Source organism: Podarcis bocagei (assembly GCF_964188305.1).
Source record: "Podarcis bocagei genome assembly, chromosome: 2".
NCBI lineage: Eukaryota > Metazoa > Chordata > Lepidosauria > Squamata > Lacertidae > Podarcis > Podarcis bocagei.
In genome coordinates, this window is record NC_138126.1 from 84342510 (window position 1) to 84366557 (window position 24048).

Genomic DNA, 24048 nt, shown 5'->3' on the forward strand with positions numbered 1-24048 from the left:
GATGCCAACAGGATTTCCTAGGCCTGGTACAGTGTATGTGGTTTGGGGCCCCTGCAGTCTATAAGAGCTGTTGCTTATATTCACTTAGGCTATACGACTTCTTGGTGCTTGAAACCAAAGGAGGGAGGCTGTGGCTGTTGTGCCACAGCCATGAGGTTTTGGGTGTTAATTTCCATTTCTTGAATCAGTTGATGACATGGGTTCGTAGGTTTACAAAAAAGAATGCCATATTGTATTTTTGAAATAATATGCTTGCTTTAAATCCCAATGACTTCAGCTATGCGATTTTGTGCTGGGTTACAGCCTTTATTTTTACTTCCTGCTTCAGTAGTAGTCCTCAAAGTGGCATCCATAAAACTGTTCTTGATACTGGCCAATGCTTGCTCTTTTTACTGCGTGATGACAGTAAAAAGTGTCAAGTGCTTGGACTCAGTATAATATTGAGACAGGCCGTGGTATCTTGGCACTGTTATCAATCCATGTGTACATGTGTATTCTTATTTTCTTTAGCTATATCAAATTAATCCCACCCCAGTCCTCAGGATCATTGAGTGGAGACAACGTTATTATTGACCCAGAAAAGAGTTTGTTTTGTTATCTCTTCTGCGGACTGAGAATTCTTGGACAGATCTGCGAGACAACAGGAAATGTGCTAAAAATTAAGTGAACAATCAGTTCTTGTTCTCATGCTTGAAATGGCTTGATGCAACTCTATATTAGAAATGCTTCCTTTTTGATTCAGGAAACCAAGATAGCAGAGCAAGGTTACGTTTTCCTCATACTGTATTGCATGCCTAACTGGCAAGTTCAAACTGTACATGCTGCAAAATAGAATGACTTGCAGTGCGACCCTTTCCCCCATGCTCAGTGCTGCTGGATTAGGGTTAGGATTAGGAGATGTAACCCTCTGTCGGGCTCCACCAGTAGGAGGCTTTGTCACTGTGGAGGGTCCCTGCTGCAGCTGCTGAAAGAACATAAAGTGGGGAAGCTCCTACCAGCAGCAGGGTTCTTGCTGACAGTAGCTTGCTTAGATCCTGAAACAGGATGTTACTGGGGTGAGGAGGGAGCAGAGTCAGCCATGGATTCACCACATCCATAGCTTCATTATCCATCTGAGAGGGAGCCAGTTTGGATCCCATTACTATCCCAGCCTGAAAAGGCCTACCTGCAGTGTACGTAACCCAGGCAGTTTCATGGAAAGAACTTGATGGCATTAGACCTTGATGTTTACCCTCTGATTTCCTCCATAGGAACAAATAGGAACATAGGAAGCTGCTTTACGTCATGCCATACATGATCTAGCCCAGCACTCGCTGGCAGTGGCTCTTCAGGGTCTTGGGCAAGATCTTGCTCTTCACCTGCACCTGTTCCTTTTAAACAGAGATGAACTCAAGACCTTCTGCTTGCAAAGCAAGTGTTCTGCTACTGAGCTGTGGTCACCCCTGCCCCTTTGTTGTAGATGTTTCTCCCTATCTCTAGCTATAAGTCTGTTCTGTATTTTGGAATGTGGATATTTTATCTCTAACTGTTGAAACAGTTGCTGTTTTGGCCCCCAGAGACATTGGCACACCAAATGAGTTAAACCAGCCCTAAGATTTGTAGCATATCTGCTAAGGGCTTGATGGGTTATAAATGCAATCAGTTGCCATGATAGAAACCGCAAAACAAAGAGCTTTGTAGTTACAAGGGAAGGTAAAATTAAAAGAAGGAATCTCCATTTCCTAATGAAAATTAATGAATGATCGTGCGGCTGAAATCACATGTTCCTTACCTCAGTTTTCCTATTGCAGCACATGAAACAGAGAGCGCGCCATCTTTTTTGGCAATCCAATGGCGCTATTCTTGCTAATCATTGCAAGGCAAATGGTCTCTTGTGACAAGTCAAACACTCCTCCATGTGAAGTCCAGGAAATACTATCTTTCGCACAAGGATGTATCCCCTCTGAACCACACAGGGTTATCTAGGAATGGATATCGAGCATATGATGATGAAATGGCAAAATGCACGTATTCTAAGTGATAAGCCTACCAGTCATAGGAAGGTTTGAAAGGGAATTCCAGCTGCAGCTACAAAGGAAAAAGCTGGAGCATGCTCCTGAGCCTTCCTCTGCAGCCATGGCTTGTATTTTCAATCACCTGGTGTCATGTGATGTTGGATAATTGACAGGAGGGTGACTTCATCTACCTGTCCAAGGGGCCCACAGAGCCCTCAGGCCAGATCAACACCTCTCTGGATCAAATGGTACTGTAAAAAGCAGAATATTTGTTTTTTATTTTGTAGCTTCACTGCTTTGACTAATTGATCTAGCGCTATACTGGTGATTCACTAAAGAACTGGGAGGATCTGAACCATGTCCGTAGCCGGGGGGGGCAGGGAGGGGTAACTGCCCCCCCCATATTTTTCTTAAATAAAAATACATAGCAAACTGAGGTTCTGCCCCTGCTAACGAAATGCCTCCTCCCCCCAACAAAAACCCTGGCTGCACCCATGATCTGAACAGAATATGTGTGTGCTTTTGTTCTTTGTGCCCCACAGTAAAACATGTTCCCCGCTGCTGGAGATATCAAGCTAAAACACCTTTCAAACACAGGAATAGCTTGATATTGACTAGGATACCTTGGGGGCCCTTTAACGTAAATCCTTTCGCTCTCCCACATTCACTACGGTTGATGCTATTTTTTCTTTTGAATCTGCTTTCCTTCAGTTCTGTCTGATGATAATTCCATTCCTTCTAAGGAAGGATCTCCCTTAACTTGTATGTGTGTGAGAGAGCGTGAGCGTGAATGCACTACTGCCGAGCTGACACATGGTGGCTACAATTTGCCCCAATTCCAGTGTCATCCAAATATCTCTATACTCTATACTCCCATAAGTTCACCCCCCCATAAATTTATTTATTTATTTATTACTTTTTTAAAGTTTTTAAGGTAGATTACAAAGAGGAGAATAATGGTAAGGCAATATTATATGGTCAGTTAAAGTACAGAATAATACTTATTTTCAAATAGCTTAATTAGATTGATAGACATTGGTTTAATAAAGATAATATATAAAAGTATAAATATTATGCAGTTCTAGCTTTTTAAAAATGACACAACCAAGTGCTTAAACTGTAATAAAATAGTATAGCTGTAGCGTATCTGAAATACAAATTTGTTTGTTCATGCACTTTGTTCTTGCACACCCATTCCCTTCAAACACTATCACTTGATCAAGATGAGGACTTAATTTAAGCCTGTGCTGGGTAGTGTTAGTTCAAGACTGGCCAAGAACAGTTCCCTAACTAACCCAAGTGACTATACAATGGCAATCCAAGATACACAACCCAGGACCCCTTGAAATCTTGTGGAGGTAATTTTTGGCGTTTGCATGGCTGTACACAAGGTGAGGGTTGTGCCCTGGCCTGACTGGCAAGTTGCAATGGATTATAGGGTGCATGTCTCAGATCTCATGCTGCTTTATTGGCATCCATGAAAAACCTGTTGCCTCCAGCAACGATTTGAGTTGCTTGTGCTGCTGACACCAGCTCTGTTCATTCAGCAGAAGGAACTGAGAAGAATGGAAGGAATCTGCCACCTTTCATCCTCTCCCGGCCTCCCTGCAGTGTATACTCAGCAGGATATAAATTTCTGTTGGCTGGCTAGTCCTCCTGAACTACAAATTGTGGACTGTGTCCTTCTATTCAGTGTCTTGGCCCTTGCTGCATCAGTGCCTCCCTAACTCATCAAGTTGTGCTTCTGCTTGGCTGTGACTGGGTCCAACTCTCTGCAGGAGTAGCACAATTCATGTGGTAGGCAAGGGAACAGATTTGAGCTGGCCTGAGCACTTTTTGAAAGCTTGCTTCTGTTTTCCCCCCTCCACCCATGCAGCATGAACAGCCAGGATATTTGGAGAGCTGTGAATAGTTCGGAAGGGCACAAAATCCTTATTGAGGCAACAGGGACTTGAGGCAACGAACCGTGTACTTCAAACTGTGTGTCTGTGTATGTTGAGAGAAGGTGCAGTGGGAACCTAGAGAAGTAGGCTACCTTCCTTGGTAGCGTGGAATTCGGTCCTGCTTGTATTGCTCTTTTGCAAAACTTGTTGCAGCTTTGCTTGCTGCAGCGCTCTGAGAAGCTGTGTGTGTGTGTGTGTGTGTGTGTGTGTGTGTGTGTGTGTGTGTGTGTGGCTGGCTTTCCAGTCAGCAAAAACTCACTTCACACTCGAGGATCTTTTCCCTCTAGCTCTCTTTCTCCATGCTGCCAAACTGAGCCAGGTCCTCTGAAGAGCAGCTCATTCCTGTCCAAGCAGTTGGCCTCCTCGAGGGGCCCTGACCTTATTAGCAGTAAGGGGATGCTTCTCTGCCACTTCCAGGGAGGGAGGGTCATGAGAAGCAGCCATGAACGTGATGAGAATGTAAACAAAGGGCCAGATGCACCTTCCCAGACCTACAGGGGGGACAGTTTCCTGAGGTGATACAGAATTCGACTTTACAGAACTGTGTTTTGTGTTGTGTAGGGTCTCCCTTTCCCATTTGATTTGCTTGCCCAAAAGGTAAGACTAACAGTGTTTGAGTCTTGCTGACATAGCTCATTCCCTTTTACTGAATAATTAAACATAACTAGCCTGTTTTTTGCTTTGATTTATCCGTAGAATGTTAATGCCACTTTTGAAGGGGGTCTGTGGGGATCCACCAGAGGGCATTTTGATCAGGGTCCTCTTAGACCTTAACCCCATGCTGCCTGGATGTGACATAAGAGGGGTGTGTGATTCATTATATTTAAGAGCTGCATTCGTCTTTCCAATTTATTCTGTACCAACCTGAAGGCTGTGTCACTTGTCAATTAAGTTGCTTGCCTCCCATTTTAACACTGATCAGTCTGCCCACTGCTAGAAGAGGTGGGGTGTGGGGTGGGGTGGGGTAATAAATGAGTGTTGTGTCTTTTGGCAATAACTAAAGTGAAGCTCAGGATATTCCTATTAAGCTTTTGGTATCTTTTATTCGCAGGATCAGCTGAGCTCATTAAAGCTAATCTCCAAATATCTTATACAGAAGCCTATTGCCACATGTATTGCTATGAGTTTAGAGGGGTAGGCTTTTGCCTGAACCCCCTTCTAATTCCTGGATCCAGACCAGATTCAAGTTCTGGAATAGCCAGGCTACCTTCCTGATGTGGTAACTGCCCTCCAAGTATAGGCCATTAAGGTAACAAAGGAAGCAGCTCTGTGCCAGACAACAAATGGGCGGGTAGATAGAAATACAAAAGGCCTGAGTTGGGAGTTGACTTATGTGAACTAGAAGCTAGAAGTAAGGCTGAAGGCTGGACAGCTGGGACACAGAATGATGCCTAATATGTGCTAGAATCCAAGACTGTGGCTATGGGAGAAGCAAGACTATCTTGGGGTGTTAATGCTGTGAGCCCGTCCATCGTAGGCTCAGATTATATATATGCGTACATAAACCAAATATCATAAAGACATAACAGTCTCCGCTGACTCTCATTTCGAAGAGAAAAACAAGCCCTGGGGAAGTGCCTGGAACCCCTGGAATCTCGCACCGCTCAGTGACTGGGGTGGCGTAAAACAGTATTATACTTACAAATTGGCCACTTGACAGCAGGTGGAGTCTAGCCCATGTCCTCCCTTTATTTAGGTTTGCTTAGAAAGTAAAGTCAGCCTGATTCTAAGTACGGAGACTAACCTTTTCTCTTCTCATATGTGCATACATGAAACTGAATAAATAAGCAGACTCTCCACTATGTTGAAGGAATTTAGTACAAAGGGGCCCACTTGGGAAAGATGTCTCTTGGCACAATCAGGGGAAGTGGTGATAAAATCCCTTTTTAAAATATACTTGCAAACAAATGCCAGAAAACTGGAGCTACATTAAAAGAGATTTCTGAAGAAATAAAAAGGAAAGACTGCTGGGTGGCAGTGGTTTATAAGTCCTGCTTAATCTGCATGCTAAAGTTCTTCAGGAAAAAGGAGCTTAATGAAAAATGCTAATTACTGAAATCATGTATTCATTAGTACTGTAGATGCAGCATGAGACACTTGAAGGAAGAATTTCTAAAGTATTTTTGATGGTATTCTTAACTGAGAAAGCCAGTTTAGCTGTGTGACTGCCGCTTCTTTCCCAGGTCTCAACTGCTGTTGTACCACATATGAGAATCAAATCCTGAACTGGTTGCTGTAAAATTCTGCAGATCAATGTCCAAGAATTATTACAACAGACTTCAAGAAGCAATGTATTAGGATGGCACTGTGCCATTTACAGAGGGCATTTCCTATGGCCCTCTTAATCAGATGCTTAGTAGTGAGCCACAAAAGAGAGCCTTTCAGTGGTGGGCCCCTGTTGTTGTTGTTGTTTAGTCGTTTAGTCATGTCCGACTCTTCGTGACCCCATGGACCAGAGCACACCAGGCACTTCTGTCCTCCACTGCCTCCCGCAGTTTGGTCAAACTCATGCTGGTAGCTTCGAGAACACCATCCAACCATCTCATCCTCTGTCATCCCCTTCTCCTTGTGCCCTTCATCTTTCCCAACATCAGGGTCTTTTCCAGGGAGTCTTCTCTTCTCATGAGGTGGCCAAAGTATTGGAGCCTCAGCTTCACGATCTGTCCTTCCAGTGACCACTCAGGGCTGATTTCCTTCAGAATGGATAGGTTTGATCTTCTTGCAGTCCATGGGACTCTCAAGAGTCTCCTCCAGCACCATAATTCAAAAGCATCAATTCTTTGGCGATCAGCCTTCTTTATGGTCCAGCTCTCACTTCCATACATCACTACTGGGGAAACTATAGCTTTTACTATACGGACCTTTGTGGGCAAGGTGATGTCTCTACTTTTTAAGATGCTGTCTAGGTTTGTCATTGCTTTTCTCCCAAGAAGCAGGCGTCTTTTAATTTCGTGACTGCTGTCACCATCTGCAGTGATCATGGAGCCCAAGAAAGTAAAATCTCTTAACTGCCTCCATTTATTCCCCTTCTATTTGCCAGGAGGTGGTGGGACCAGTGGGCCCCTAGATAGGGATTTTTTTCCGCAGGGGAAAAAAGCCTGCCTGCCGCTATGTTGTTACTGATTTGGTACTAGGTCAAGACTTCTCTGTTCCAATACCTGGTTTTAAGGTCTTGTAGTACAGTTGGTGGTTTAAATGGCAACATTAAATGGGTGTTTTTGTTCTGTGGTGTGTCTATAGTCTTGAATTCTGATGGCTGGTTGCATCTCAAGTTTATTTTACAGCATGGTTTTATTGTAATTTTTATTCTCTTTTCTTTAGTACAATGACTTGAGAATTTATGAGGTGTCTCATAAATATAATTGTGATACATCCTTTGTAGATGTGAGTTGAACAGTGAGTCCTCTGCCTTGCAATATTAATTCCTTTGTCCTCTTTCCTCCCTGCCTTACTTCCTCCACAGTCCTTTTTGCAAGCTTAGTTGAGTGATGGGGTGATGGATCATGACTTATACAGTGGTACCTTGGTACCTGAAAGGCTTGGCTCCCAAACGTCGCAAACCTGAAAGTAAGTGTTCCGGTTTGCGAATCTCTTTCAGAAGCCAAACATCCGAAGCGGCTTCCACTTGAGTGCAGGAAGCTCCTGCAACCAATCGGAAGCAGTGCCTTGGTTTGCGAACAGTTTCAGGAGTTGAATGGACTCCCAGAACGGGTTAAGTTCGAGAACCAAGGTACCACTGTATTGAATTTGTTGGTCACCTTTCTACAGGGAAAAACAAAACTGTACCAAAGATAGAAGAATAAAAATGAAGCATTCCATTTTCAAAGTTTCATACTGTAAAAATATGAAACCCAGTCTCAATATGGCAATCATGTCATAGTTGTGTACATATTGCATCTTTTAAAGCACATTCTCCCCCCTCCCCAATATTTCTGGCATTGCAGTTTGTTAAGGATTGCTGAGAATTGTAATTCGATGAGAGGTAAACTACAGTGGCCAGAATTCTTTGAGGAGGAAAACGGGCTTCACATGTGCTTTAAGGATAAGAGTGTGTTCACAACCTTTGGTGTTTGACCTTGTGAACTAGCCTTTAGGCCAGCAGGTAGGTAATTGCCTAATACTTGTCTGTGAAGTGAGTGCAAAATCACTGTGTGAACAACGTGGATTCTGAGCTGGCATGTGACTGAAAGCTTTATTAGAGAAAACTACAAGTTTTATTATACAGTGGTACCTCTGGTTACGAACGGGTTCCGTTCCAGAGCCCTGTTCTCAACCTGAAAGGAACGCAACCCGCGTCTGTGCACTCACGGGTCGTGATTCGCAGCTTCTGTGCATGCGCGTGATGTCATTTTGCGCGTCTGCGCATGCACGAGTGGTTAAACCCGGAAGTACCAGAAAGTAACCCTTTCCGGTACTTCTGGGTTGCCATGGGACGCAACCTGAAAAAAACGTTATCACGAAGCAAACGTAACAAGAGATATGGCTGTATATGCAAGTGGATGGGAATTGGTCAACCTATTTTATTCTGTTACTAAATTACAATGTGCCCAAATTAAGAAACATATTAGAGCCAAATGAAGTGGCAGATTTAACATTTCTTCTTCCCTTGCTGTGTTCACATGCGGTGGTCTCTTCTTGTGGAGCTTAGAGGCCTTTTTTAGCTCAGAGTCTCCAACAAATTGGGTAAGAATACCCTTGTAAATGGCTTGCCCATTTGCAGCTCTTTCCTAGTAGCTGAACCCTGGGGAAGAAGCCATGTTCGTATAAATCCTGAAGTCTGCAATAAGAGAACAAGATAGTTGTTGGAGACTTTTAAAAGCAAAAGTTTTTGTTTTGTAGTTCTTGACTAGAACCACTTCCTCTTTCGTAGGAATAGTGTCTGCTAATGCAGCACAGAGCCACTTTTCACTATTTTTAGTTGAAAAGCTTTGTGGTCTGCCTTGTGACCAGCTTCTGTTTTGACTCTGTTCAGACATCATGTGCTGAGCATCCAGACATCCATGCTCCATTCTTCTCTTTTTCATGTCAATTCCCTCTTCCAAGTTCACTCTAATTACAATTCAAACATCACAGCAAGCTATGGTTAGAGGAAACTTGGCCCTGGAGGACAGGAGAAAGAAACTAGAAAGAAACGCATGAGGCCTGTCTTCTGAACCTGTGTCTGAATCATCCATATCTAGGAACATTGGCTATTTATTTTTATTTATATTGCACATTAAGCACATCTTAAGAGCTGCCTTACATCCCAAATACTTGTGTTTGTAAACCAGTGAAGATGTATCTGTAGTCTTTGCATCAGCTATGAAAGTTTGTTCAATTTCCCCCCCTAAAAAGTAACATAATGACAAGCCTTGCCAGACAAGAACCTAAAACAGTTTACTTTAATAAATGGATATCAATGAAAGATAAAGAGCTTACTTTCCTGAATGTGGTTTCAAGTATAAATGGAATGTAGGTGAAATTATTAAATTTGTGTTTATATAGAATAGTTCATCTTAGTGATTGTGATGTGATTATTTTTTATTAGTGTGAAGGTGAAAATAAATGTGGACTTGTTGTCATGTTGCATAATATCTCTTACCCTGCAAAATCCCACTGACCTGAGTTCTCTCGCATGCGAGAGAAAGTAAAACCCAAAGATGCTTGATTCTTGGTCTCACAAGAGCATGAGACCCAACCACTAGGAGACTGTATGTTTGGAATGAAGGGGGGGGGTGGAGGAAAAAACTTTTTTTTCTTTGCACGATGTGATATTAATAACCCTTCACCCCAGATAGAAATAAGATCGTTGCGTTTTTACTTATCACAAGCAGGAATTCAAGAACTGTGTGGGATGGATTATAACAGGAGAGAGGATTGGTGAACGGTGAGAAAGAGGAAATTTTTTATGACGCAGTTAAAAAATGGCGTCTCGCCAAGACTGGCTTGCCGGAGAAAGAAGGACAGGGGTAGGAGAATCAGGATCATTCGAAAGAGAAGGAATGTTGGAACGCAAGCTTGACCTGACAGAGCCTCCTGATTCATTTGATTTATTTGGCAAGCCTGAGAAAAGTAAAGGACAGACCGAAGATTAATTTTTTTTTATGGAAGCGTTGAACAGAGGCTGTCCCTGAGCGATATGATCTTTGGAGAGTACAAAACCCACACAGAGGATGCCTGTTTTCAATCTGCTTGTGAAAATTATCAGAGATCGCAAAGAAAGGAATATACGATAACAACAAGAAGAGAAAGAAAGTAATAAAGGACTATCTGGATTGAACTGGATAGAACTGTCTAATTAAAGCAGTAATATAAGTGATGTTTGGACTCGTTCGGAGTTTTGGACTCGTGCGGAGCTTGATGTATGGGTACCCCCAACAAAATTTAAAATTTGGCCGTATAATTTGGAACTAATGTGATTTGGATAATGTGATGTGATTGGCCTGTTAATAAAAAATATTTTAATAAAAAGAGCATTAACCCAAAAAATGAGCGTCTTTTGGTCAGAATAAGGTAGCTGATTTGTGCCAGAGCGCCGGACCAAAAATGGGACATCCCAGGGATCTAATCAGAAGCTGGAATTTGCTTCTGTTATTCCAGGATATCTTGCTGAAATCCCGTTGAAGATTAGGGCTGGGCAATATCAGCTTTCCAACATCACGGTGCATCACCAGCCAAACATTGCTGTTTGGTGATATACAGTGATGTTGAAAAAAAGAAATGCATTAGCCTCTGCCTGTGAGAGGTGGTTTCACCCAGGCACCCGCGGGCTACGACAGTGCAGCTTGTTTGCACAGCTCAATAGGGGATTGGGAAGGTTCCCTTTCTGCACCTGAGACAGCCCTGATGCTCTCCCTGCTTGTGCACAAGTGGCAGGAGCCTCAGGGTCACTCACCTGGGGAGAGAAAGGCTCCCCCTCCCTAGCTGTGATAGCCCAATGCCCTGTGCACAAGTGAGCAGAGCATCGGGGTTCCTTTAACTACTTGCATCAACTGTGCTTACTAGCTGCATTTTGCTCTGGCAGGGATGGAGCCTAGTCAGGTTGAAACAGGACAGAGTTTAATTTCCTTGCCAAATCATGAGGCTCTGCAGACTTCAGAATACAATGGAGACTGGAATTAAACAAATGGAAGATAAATTGCTACTAAAAAGTAAACAGGTAGATCTTGCTTTCCACTGTATTGCTGACTGCATCTTGTTAAAGATCACTTTGCTGAATAGCTTATGCCTTAAGGGATTTGGACATAGATTTTGCAAATTCAAGGTGATATTTGAAATGACAGATATTGGCAATTTGTGTTACTTTTTTGGTGTATGGGAAGCTAAACAAAGTGCAAAGTTGAGAGCATGACTATGTCTATGGTGATGCAGTTCCAGTGAACTTGAGAAGACAAAAACAGAAAAGGCTGGAGGAGGGTGCAATGAAAAGATAAAGGTTTATATTTATATTATATTTATTATAGGTACAGTAGTTTCAAGGCTTTCTAGCAAAACCCAGTGCTATCCAACCAACTGTGTCAACTTCCACAGTATTATTTTTTAATCAAGCTTGATGGGCTTCATCTCATTTTGATCTGTACAGATCTCACTTCCTTAAAGAACTTCCTGTTTGAAACAGTGACAAATGTTGTGTGCTTTATGTAACTCTCACTAAGATCTGGCTGATGAAGAACTGGTTAGGCTCAGGCAATAAGTTTGCAGTACACTTGTGAGTTTGCCTCTTCCCTTTTTTAGCAGTTAACCCCTACTAAAGCTGATCACTAAAGCCGCCTTCTGTTTTCAAAGCCACTTCCTATTATTCCAAGTAAAAAAGCCTAAAGTCTGCACTGATACATACATCCAAGAATTGAAATATGTAAGCCAAAGTGTTGCAAATTCGTATGGTGGAAATGTTACTCTCATAATAATCTTGGACATTATGTGACATAAGCATAGCACTTTATGAGAAATTAGGTTAACAATGGTTTTGGCAAACTACTTCTATTTCTATATTTTTCTACTTGGAAATTGAAAAACTTTATTTCATTCACTTCAGATATACTAAGGATCCCACTGCAGAACTGGTAGCTTTATTTTGCTCCTGGCATGTGTAATTACTATGTGATTTGTCTCAGTAACTCATTGGGCTTATATTGCTATGCAAATTACTTGATAGATTCCAATGACAAACTCTAGCAATCATTTAGTGCAGCCACTCTGCTGAACCCTCTACTCTTCCTGCCCCTTCACCATACATGACAACCCATAATATTGCAAAGAACTGCAAATATGGTTGTAAATATACAGTAAAATTAAAAAGAAACAAAAAATGTGGCTAATACATTGTTTATTGATAAGTGATAACCAATAAAGTTGTCAAGAAACTATTTGCATACATGCATTCTTTTGGGATAATTAAAGCACCCTAGCATATGTTTAAAATCAAAACTATTTACAGCAGCTTAAAATTTAGGTTAACAGGCATAGCAGGATTTTGCCCAAATCCACAGGCTAGTAGGGTAGAGTTGTCTCTTGCTTGCATAACTTCCTGTAAAAAAGCTCCAAATGTGTCTTGGAATATCTTTTTCTTTTTAAAAGATTTACTCGCTATTTGAATTCCTGAAATGAAGGTAGAATAGTTTTTAAATAAGCTTCCTAAATGCAGTTCCTTAGCTTTATAACCTTGTACCATGGAAAGGTGAACATAAGGATTAATGTTCAGAGAATGTAATATCAATAGAAATACTACATTGCTACAGGCAAACCTGCAGTAAGTTATTCCTTGCGGAGGAGGGAGGTATGTTTCTATCCAGCTTTTTTCACATCTCTTCTCCTCATGTCTCCAGTAGATCCCAAACAGATCCATGCCCTCCAGATGTTTTACGCTATAATTCCCAGAACCCTCTGCAGTAGTATTTTATTGCATGTGTATTCTGCAATATGTTCTTAAGACAAAAACAGAGCTTAGTGGTAAATTTATTCAGCTTTAATTTGTTCTGTGATGCTTCCCCAATGTCACCGTATTATATTGCTCTCTGGAGTGGCTCTAATGCAACAAAAATGGGACAAAAATAAACCAGAACATATGAAATAGTTGATTTCTGTTAATTTCTGATTGTGAAACATTTGTAATGTGAATGAGCATTCTGGCCAATATAGTTTTGCATTCACATTGAAAAGTGGTTTAAAAGAAGAAACACTTTATGGACTTTATCCACTTGAGGCATAATGTTGTTCAATAAAACAAATACCGTATTTTTCACTCCATAAGGCGCACCGGACCATAAGGCGCACCTAGTTTTTAGGGGGGAAATCAAGAAAAAAAATCTTATTCCCGCTTGCTGTCTTGGCTTCATTTTTAGCCACGGGGCCCAGAACAGGTCCGGGAGCAGCGGCAAGGTTGCAAAGCCTTTGGAGCACAGCGCGCGTTCCTGCTGCACTCCAAAGGCTTCAGGCAGCTATCCCTGAAGCCTGGAGACCAAGAGGGGTCGGTGCCCACCGACCCCTCTCACTTTCCAGGCTTTAGCGAAAGCAACACGCAGCCTCCGGAGCGCGGAGGGAGCGCTCCCTCTGCGCTTTGGAGGCTTCGCGTTGCTATCGCTGAAGCCAAGGAGCCTGCATTCGCTCCATAGGACGCACACACATTTCCCCTTAATTTTTGGAGGGGGAAAAGTGTGTCCTATAGAGCGAAAAATACGGTAATAGCAACTGATACGTACACCTATCCTTTGCAAAACCATCACAGATTATATGATGTTTGTTTGTTGGCATATTGAACAGAGCTTGGCACTTTGAATATTTTGTCCTTTTGTCTAAAGCAGGGATAGGGAACCTGTGGCCCTGTGGATGTTGTTGGACTTCTGTTGCCATTGTCGAGAGCTCCACAGGTTCTCCATCCCAGCTCTAAAGCAAATAGACAAAGAGGGGGGAAGGTGAGGAAGTGAACAGCCAGATTCTGGATAATGCTGGGGGAATATGGATAGTATTCAACAAAGTTTTACTCAGAATAAACCCATTGAAAGTAATGAACACAACTTAGTTAAAACCATCAATTTCAGTGGATCTGCTCTGAGTAAAACCTAGTTGAATACCACCTTGTTTATTTTCTGACATAACAGCCAACTATTCAAACTGCAGAATCCATTCAGGCTTAAGTGATACACTTGAACATAATCTGCAAATGAAATATATCTGTAAGGTGACACCACATGTGGCACACTCTAGCAGTTTGAGGGAAGAGGTCCTGGCGCTGCTGTCTTTTCAGTATGCTCTCTCATCCTAGTATGGGAATAGTTAAAAACCTACCACTGAAGGAAATGTCAGGGTCAAAGCAGTGTTTTCCACAGAACATCTATTTGAATATTAAATACTCTGGAGTAGTTGCACTTTCATTCCAACAGCCATTGTGGATATGACTGCCAAGGTTCCACAACTTTTGTTTGAACTATTCATTTATCATAATGAAATGACAAACACGATTTATCTGGTATTGGGAAATATTGGGCAGGGTGCAGCGCTTCCTGCGCACGCAGTCTGAAATCTGTACTGTATTAACCTTAAAGTCAAGCTATGGAGATGGGAATAGGATGGAAGGGAGAGTGGGCTTTTATCTGTTGAGCACTTAGCATTTGTTAAGCAGTGGGGAGAATATATGATTTTAGCATGACACATAATTACTGTGGAGCATTTACTGTCACAGGATAAAGTAATGGCCCCTGGCTTAGATGTGGGGTGCAGGGGGGGGGGTGAGACAGGCAGAAGGTAGCTCAGGATCTATGGATAGAGTTTTTGAGTGATTTGAGTTAGATCAGCAAGGATTTTTGACTCCCAATTTAGCAGAAATAAAATGGCTCCTTCCTGCCCCTTGGCCGTCCTAATTTTGCTGCTGAAATTAAGGCAGCTTGGGATATTTTTTATGTGCAGGATTGTGAACTCCTGTACTCGTAGCCCTGGGCTTAGAATTATTTCATTCTTAAGTGTATAAGAATCTTAAGGATCTAGGAAAAGCAAAGTCGACTCTGCAAGCCTAAATTCTGCCTGCCTTTGGCTTGCTTTTAATGGGAATCTGTCCAATTCAAAGATAGCTCTGTACAGTGAGTATGACCTGTAATACTTAAATGAAACTTCCAGGTTGAGACGCATTTGCAGCAGGAGGAGGAGGCGGCAGCAAACTGAAGGGAAAATCTGTTGTGTTAATTCCTTGCTTTGGGGTTCCCAGACACATCTGGCTGGCCATGGTGAGAAACAGGATGCTGGACCCTTGGTCTGATCCAGCAGGGCTGCTATTCCCACACATGAGAGAAGAACGGAGCAGTAAGAAAACTGGAAAACAAGGAAGTTTGTTATACACACTGTGGAGCTGGAGGAGCTTGGAAGTAGTACAGAGAACTGCCTGCCTGGCAATGTTATTCTGTGGTTGCCTAACTCTTTTATTTGCACTGCAGAGCAATCAGCATGTTTTTAGTTTTTTATAAAATGTGGCAGCTGAGATGCAGATCTGCTCTGAGTCAGGGGGACTCCGTCAGGCTGCTATTTCCTTTTCAGCCTGACCCCAGATTGTTTGGAAGGAGTTTCTCACTCTTCCTCCACCCAATTCCTCCCCCCCCCCTTCCATCCTGGCCTCTGAGGGGTGTTAACAAATTACATGCATGCTCTTTATACAGCAACCTTCTCTCCCCACACACCCCCATCTGATCTAAAAGGAGAAAACTGCCTGGGAGAACTGCATTGTCAACGATGGTAAATTTTTGCTCAGCTCATTGGATCTTAATGGGCTAGCTGTGCCTCTGTGGGTTGCACAGCAAAGGATGGCATACCCAGGGAGGTCTCGTTTGAGGAGGTCTTTCAGTGAGCATATCAGGGTCTCCACCAACAAAGCATGGGATGTCTTCTGGAAGAGCGCACGAGAAAAACGCTTGTCAGGTCAGTTGTCTTGAGTTCTTTCACTACTAATCTTCACAATTTACTTGCCTTTATTGACTGTGTGCACTTCCCATACCAAAAATGGAGAGGAAGTCTCTTAGGGAGCTATAATGTTGTATTGGCATAAGTATATATGTTATCCCACCTGAGATCGTGGATCGGGGTCATACCTTGGTAGTTCAGAACGGGAAATGCAGGATATTGACTCATTGCTTTCTTAGTTGTTGATGCAAACCAGCCTCAGTACATCACTTTCCCAGTTAAATATGTCAAGTGAATATGTAATAAACTAGACATTGGAATTTGGAATCGTGTGAAATCCTGGATTGTGAAATGTCAGATTAGTCCTGTTCTTTTTTAGTGCATGCAACTCTCAAGTGTGGTGACCACAAACAGCTGTTATGAAAAGCCGTAGAAGAAATCTAAAACACTTGGAATGAAATGGTTGTATATACGTTCAGTTCGCTGCAGTATGCAATGTTTTGATGTTCTAATGCCAAATGGAGCATATATAACTATTGAACCTTAAATCTATGTGATAGGGTGCAGACTGACATGTTGATACCCTGACACTCAGTGGGGAAATCTGGTAATACCAAGCGAAACATTTTAGAAATGTGTTCTAAATACAGCACTTTTCAAATAGTGCAGCTGTGGTCAGAGGACACCTCTTTTTTGGCAACAAAGTTTTGACTTTTTAGCTTAACCCCAGAGTCCTCCGCGACTGGACCTAATGGTCAGGGGTACCTTTACCTTTTTAATACTGCTTAGCAATTAGCCAGATCTGTTGTTAGGAGAATATTGTTTCCTGTTAGCCCCAAGTTCAACCAGGTGAGTAGGGACTGGGGGGGGGGAGGCACTGCACCTGTACCAGGATGGGGCAAGTGTGGTTCTGTGTGGCTGCCTGTCTGTCAGCATGTCTGCTAGCAGTGGGGCGGGAGAGGGGGCAGAGCCTGAAGCTATCAAAGTCTACTCTGCTTTTGGCTGTGGTCCTCTATCTGGTCTTTGCATTCTCACTCACTTGCCCTGGTGTAATATAGGTATTTGTTTATTTCTATATTACATTTATATCCCGTCTTTTTTTCTGAAAGGAGTTCAAGTAGCATGCATGGTATTAATTGCCAGCCTTGTTTAACTAGGTTAGCCATATTAGTAGGGTTTGTACCAAAGGAAAAGCATTGGTTAGCATTTTGAAGTACACCTTTATAGTAAAAGAAGGATCTTAGACTAAAGACTGTAGGACCCTAGAGCGGGGAAAGGGCATCCTTTGAGACTTGCTTGAACTCCACACTCAAAATATTTAAGGTTGGGAGGGCCTGGGGGATGTGAGTCGGCTAGGCCTTGGTCAACCAAGAGATCCCTACTGCTCCTATTTGGGACAGCTTTCTTTGCTTACTATGAATGACATCCACCCAGGTATTCAAGCTTAATTATTACATGTTCAGGTGGACAAGTAGTGCCTTCAAGGAAATGGTTAACTATGTCTGAAAACATGAGTATTAACCAATAGTGGAGGTGCTCAGGGCACCATTCTGATTGGTTCTGTTTCGTAAATTTTGAACGCCTAGAGATTTTGGAATTCATGAAAGCAAATGAGAGGCCTATGGCCCTCCAAATGTTGTTGGAGTCCAGCTCCCATCAGTCTCATCCAGCATGGCCTTTTGTTAGGCGTGGTGGGTGTTCTGGTCCAAAAACATCTGGAGGACCACAGGTCCCCATACATGCATTAAAGGAACCTTAATTCGAACATTGTGATACTAAAGGTTTACTTATACGGCTCGGTCTGCTTATTGCCGTCTGTCCTGGTAATGTCCAGTAGGCCTGCTGTTTATGTTCTTTGCTGAGTCTGGGCTCATAAAAATGTTAAGAGTCATAGGCAGGCAGAGCAAAGTGTCATAGACATGGACACAGTTGCAAAGATATGCTAGCAGTGGGGAATCTGGAGATCAGTCTTTGCCAGGAACATCTGTATGTGGCTTTGGGTAGGCCAGTCACTCTAAGTTTTGGTTCCCCATATGTGAAGTATGATATATTGCCATATGTCCTCTTTTTCCAATACACGTCCTCTTTTTCATGGGTAGAGTTGTCATAGCAATCCATAGAAGAAGTCGGCAAATTTGTCATTTTTTTTGCTCTTCAAAACATGGCAACCCTGAAAAACTACAATCTGTAATACAGATTGTGGTGTTAAAGACGTAGGATAAAAAATAATAATCATAGGGACAAGATTTAGAACATGAGACATTAATTAATTGCTCTTGTAAGTTAAACAGAAAAGTTAGTGCATCTGGGAGATAATGTTAGGAATCTCCTTTGCCTGGCAAAGAATAATCCAGAGTAGTCTAAAAATCTCATGTATTCGAAAAGGTTTCAAGCACTTGTAGATACTGATGCTTGCCAGGGTTAAATCTAGTGAATGGAAAAGCTATTTTCCAGGATCCTCTTCCCATAATCCCCTCTCTCCCCTTTGCGATATTGATCATTTATTGGTTGGTTGGTTGGTTGGTTGGTTGGTTGGTTGGTTGGTTGTACTTTAATCTATTTGGGGTAGGGTGGTAGGCACATATGCTTTGCATGCCCAAGATCCCACGTTCAATCTGTGTCATCCCCAGGTTGAGCTGAGCAAGACACCCACCAGGAGAGCTGCCGTCAGTCTGTCTGCAATGCAATGCTGAGCTAGGTGGACCAGTGGTCTGATTCTGTATAAAGCAGCTTCCTATTTATTCTGTTATCCCACACCAGAGGCTTGCTTTTTACAGAATTAAAGCTGGGAACCTGGGGGTTGTGGATCACCCTGGTGAACATTCATGGACTTACATCTAGGGAATGGTGGCATAATCTCTAGCTCCACTTTCCTTAAGGTGAACATACATTATTAATAACTAGCAAGATGTCTCCCCCAATGATAGAAGGATGCAAATATAAATGACAAGAGTGTGTGGCTGTCAGGATGGGCTGCAGTCAGGGCCCGTTAGCCTCACTGAGGCAGTTGCCTCAAGCAGCAGACTGATGACGGTTGGGAGGGGCAGTGGGTCAGAAAGAGAGAGACCTCCTCATGTGCTTTTGCCACTCTTCCTTTGGCTGTGGATTCAGCGCTGTGAGGATCTTGCCGCTGTCCACCTGGGCAGGGCTCTGGGCCTGACGGCACCCCAGGCTGCCTCCAGTTGCCTCAGGACACAACGTCCCCATGGAGGCCGCCACAGGGCAGAGGAGGCAGTGAGGGGTGTGGACCACAGACACTGCCCCGTCTGCCACCCTGGTCCCCAGCATTGCCACCACTGGGAATTTCCTGATGCCAGTGACAGTGCTCTTGCTGCTGCTTGTTGAATCAACCTTAACAAACTATGATTCCTGCAGAGGAGCACCAGTTTATTTTTTGCCTTGGGTGGCAAAATTTCTTGGGCCAGCCCTGGCTGCAAGAAAGTGTGGTATTGAGTACCAGTTCCTACTTCCAGTCTGATTTTTTGAATGTGTTATTTCCATTGTTCCTCACTTTCTGCATTCATTTGGAATCTCATCTGTCCCTTTATTCACCTTCAGTTTTGACACTGCAAGAGTGACAGATGGAAAAGGTCATGTTGCTTGCTCTATTCCTCCAGCCACTAAATTGGAATCTCTGCTTACTAGATTTGATTAGCAGAGATAAGAAAACTGATAAAAGTATTGTGCAGAGTGGTTCTCTGGGCATCCTCTATCTCCACACAATTTGAATTTGAGCTAATCATCAAACACATTTAAAAACCTTGCTATCACCTCATTCACTCACCAGAGCAGGAGAGGGAGGAGCTCTTGCCATAATTCCACTGCAAGAAGCCTGCTCTTTTGACTGTGTTCAGGATTCTCCCAATAGCAGATTGATGAGATGGCTGTGGGAGACTGGATGCTAAGAACATAATGTGAATGTTTTTTCTTCAGGCACCCGTTGGAAAATTTGAACAAAGTATTAAATAAAAAAACCTTTTTAAAAAGGTTAAGCTGAATTGATGATGAGAGACATTACTTTTTGTCTACCATTCCACCTCTCACTATAGACACCAGTATATAATTAGCCAAAAATGGTTGCATTTGCATCACCTAGTCTGCAATCCTAACCCCACTTACGTAGGAGCAACACCTATTGAATTCAGTAGGACTGACTTCTAAGTAGACATGGTTAAGATTGCACTGTCAATGGGCCTTTTTCTGCCCCTGCTTGATTCCTGCTTGTTGCTGTCATTGAGGATTCTCTGTTCTTTCTCATCTCCCCTACCAACCAACTCCTCCAGTACACTCTAAAACTTCAAATGCCATAGATTTATATAAAAGCCAGTTTGCAATGTTCTGTTGTAATCTAGGCCTGGCAGATAAGAATGACCTCAAACCTCTTAGTGGCTGAGGTCACCAAGGCCGGGTCTCAGCAGCACTATCCCAGCCATCTTATAAGCAATGTGGTTGGTTTTTTATAAGGAAGTTTTAGAAAAATTTGGGGGAGAGCATGAGATCTGGGGCCTGCATCAAAAAATTGTACTTCAGCCACAGACACACCCAGTGATCCCCTAACTATGCCTCTCTCTGGTTTTCCCCGGTAGAATGCAGGCTTGGAATGAAGAAGGCAAACAGAAAGCAAAAAATGTCCCTCTTCAACCAGGCCTTTGGCTGATTGATATTCTACAGCCTTTAAATGTGTCTGTGGGAAGGGGGGGTATTGTTTTGTTGTTTTTGATTTAATTACTTATTTGTATTTTATATTGTATTCTGTGAGCCACCTTGAGATGTTGTGATAAAGGGTGGTATATAAAATTTAACAACCACCACCACCACCACTACCTGCCACTTTTTTACAGCGGTAAGAAAATGCTCCCCCCAATATATAATAACATAATAGCAACATAATAATGAATTAATATAATTATAGAATAATGAATCAACATTTAGGTAAAACATTAAATACTTTGGCACAGGAGGACTCCTGTGACCAAAATGAAATAATAGATTTATTTCAGTCACTGACCAGAGTGCAACATAAATTATATAAGTTAAAACCTTAATCGCTAATTTAAAACATATTAAAACATTGGCCGTTAGATTCATTCAAAGCTTGTCTCCTTAATTTGTGACCAAAATGGATTTGGAGCTTTGAGTAAGCACAGCAGTGTGTTGGCACACTGCTTCAGATTCCAGGAAGTAATCTCTAGCCCCCTAAAGGGGGGAGGGAGCAGAAATACCTGACTCTTCTATGTGTGTAGGTAGCCTCTTCCCCAACAGCTACAATTAATCTTTGATGAAATAACCATTTTTCTTCAGCTGTTGGGAGATGTGAGAGTATTTTGGAGCTAAAATAAAGCATTCCACACATAAGATAAATAAAAGCTTTAATGGCAATGACAGTAACAAATGGCCAAGTTTCTTGAACTGGCTTTATAAATATTTTTCTTTTAAGGAGCTTTATGGTTTGTTCATTTGAATCATCTAGTCCTCTAGTACAATCATCTTGTGTTAATCTCAGTTAGGAAGGAAGAGAGATTCATACAGCTGTCCTACAGCTGGTATTTATCCTGCTTTGAACATGTAAGAGTTCCTATAAGTGGGATCAGTCTCCTTCCTGAAAAAGTGATATAAAGAAACATAAAAGTTATTTCTTTGTTTCTTTCTTAAAGCAAGGGTGAAGCCGCTGTCAGAGCTACCCTGGATATGCTCTTTTGCCTTTAATTTATTTTTTGTGGTTAACTCATTGGTTCAACCTGGGGGTGGGGAGTAACATATAGCTAATTAAAGAAGGACCCCTGGATGGTTAAGTCCAGTCAAAGGCGACTATGGGGTTACGGCGCTCATCTCGCTTTCAAGCCGAGGGAGCTGGCGTTTGTCCACAAACAGTTTTCTGAGTCATGTGGCCAGCATGACTAAACCGCTACTGGTGCACGGAGGACTGTGACGAGTGCCAGAGCACACGGAAACGCCGTTTACCTTCCCACTACAGCAGTACCTAGTTATCTACTTGCACTGGCATGCTTTCGAATTGCTAGGTTGGCAGGAGCTGGGACAGAGCAATGGGAGCTCACCGTGTTGCGGGGATTCGAACCGCCAACCCTCTGATCAGCAAGCCCAAGAGGCTCAGTGGTTTAGACCACAGCGCCACCCGTGTCCCTTAGATAATTACTGAGAACTGGCTTGTTCCAGACACAACTGGTTAGTTCCAGCAAAGTTGGATGAGAAATCTGGAGAGTGTTGGCATTCACATGTAACACAGATAAATGCTGTGAAATTCTGAACACTTGGAGCTGCATCTGAGTGGCCTGCTTAACAGTTATGGAGCACATGATGCTGCAGAGCTGCTTAAACTAAGCTGGTGCAAATCTGATTAGTAACCTAGCACCAAGGAGTTGCCTACATCATTAGACGACTGTAAGGGAAATGAAGGCACATCTCTCATGTATTGTTAAAATAAAGGCGAATGTAAGTATCTGCAGTATAAGACTGAGGTGCTTTTAGTACAGTTCCTTGCCAGAAGCAAAGGGACAAGAAGCTGGGCAGGTAAATGAAAGCCCAGGAGGATGGCAAACGGAACATGCTTGTTTGGGCTTCTGATTATTCCTAGAAGGATTTCGTGACTGATATAAAAATGGTGTTTACCTTTTTTTTAAAGGAACCAATATAAAACTGTTAAATCTCCAGAACATTCTTGGAGCTATCACTTGGAAATCATAGTCAATGAGAGGACCATTCCCCTTCTGGTGAAAGGCTGCAAAGCTTGCGCAGACAGATGAGACATCAGGTGGAATCCTTTAGTCTAACATCTGTTAGGGGGTGAAGTTGTGCTTCACCCCCATCTCCAAATAGCTCAATCACAGGGGTACCCTATTAGAGGGCATCTAGTTGGAAGTATGTGTCCAAAAGCCAAGGCATGCAGCAGATGGGCATAGAGCTTCCTGCAATGACTTGGGAGGGCCACTTGTGTAGACCTGTGTCTTGCAGTGGACCCATCTGTGACGTTAACATAAGAGAGAGTGCTGGAGGTGAGATAGTTAAACAGGTTGCCCAGTCAGGACCCACGGGGGTGCAGTCAGTGGGACTATAAAACCAATTCTGGGAGGAGTTCCAGGAGGAGTTCGTTGGGAGTTGTTGGTGGGTAGTTGGTGGGTTTTAGTGGGTTGGCTGGTTGGGAAAGGCAGTTGATAATAGAGAGACAGGGCAGTGGGTTCTTGAGTGTGGGGAGGTAGAAGAGATAGAGAGAGGAAAATAAGACTAAGAAAGTAAAGAGCAACAACGTTTGGAATGCCGTAAAAGTTTGGTTGTGTCTGAAATAAAATACACTCTTCTTTATTAACTGAGAACCTGACTGAGACTGAAGTGATTTTACCAGGGAGGACCTGGTTGGTGGCAGCGGATTAGTGGTGTACAGGTCAATAGTCTGTGAGACGACCGGGGGCTCCGTACGAACACCACACCATCAACCCCAGGATTGACCTGTCATGCCTCAGTCCTCCTCCAAGTAGCTGAGAGGGGTATACACCCAATGCCTATTCCAAATCCTACCTACATCTGGAATCAATAACATTATGGCCAAATTTAAACTCCCAAAACGTTGTCCAGTTTGTTCACTTTCATAGGGTAGGCCTTGCTCCAGTAGGAGGGATCTCTATAAGTGAGCCCAGAATGACAGCCCTGTGTCACCATCGGTTGGAGAAAAGCCTTTTTTTTTTTTTTAGTTGGGGGAGTGAATGAGCAATAGCAGATACTAGGCTTTGAGATGGAATTCCATGGGAATATCAACTAGGTGACAAGCAATGTTTCTACAGCAGGGTGACAGTGAATTTTTACATGTACAGCTGTGTTTTATTATCCTCTGTAAACATAGAAGCACGGGGAAGTTTTAAAAATTCTTCCATATTTTTCCATTCCTAATGTTTGTTACTATTTTGGTTCTTAATACAAATTGCACACACATTTTTTGTCTAGCATTCCCCACGTCCTGCACACACACCAAAAGCCTGCTGCAGTAATGATCAGAATGTCCTCTACCAAACATACAATTGTTCTGCAAGAGTAGACATTAAGTAGGCCTTTAATGTGGAACTGTTCAGGGTTCTTTCTTTTCCAATATGTCAATTATATCTTGGTTGATCTAAGCATCTGTTGCAGCAGGCAAATCTCTATATTTGTGCTGGTTCCCAGTTTTCTGTCAGGCTCATTCACTGCATTGTAGAAGTATCCAAGCTTAATAAAAGAATGTTATATTCAGTAGTGTGTAGGTG

The 24048-nt window shown here is 42.7% G+C and overlaps 1 protein-coding gene across 2 annotated transcripts in view; it reads left to right on the plus strand.

Moving 5' to 3' along the window:
• LOC308581934 (rho GTPase-activating protein 7-like) overlaps positions 1-24048 on the plus strand; it is a 93589-nt gene that overhangs the window by 8959 nt on the left and 60582 nt on the right. Inside the window, exon 1 of one of the 2 annotated variants that reach the window (XM_081184728.1) lies at positions 15433-15817. The exons of the other annotated variant lie outside the window; for it this stretch is intronic. Within the exon in view, the coding sequence (XP_081040854.1) occupies positions 15703-15817 (115 nt within the window). The 5' untranslated portion in view covers positions 15433-15702. Of the gene's footprint in view, positions 1-15432; positions 15818-24048 lie in introns of those variants that run through there. 2 annotated transcript variants of the gene reach the window in all.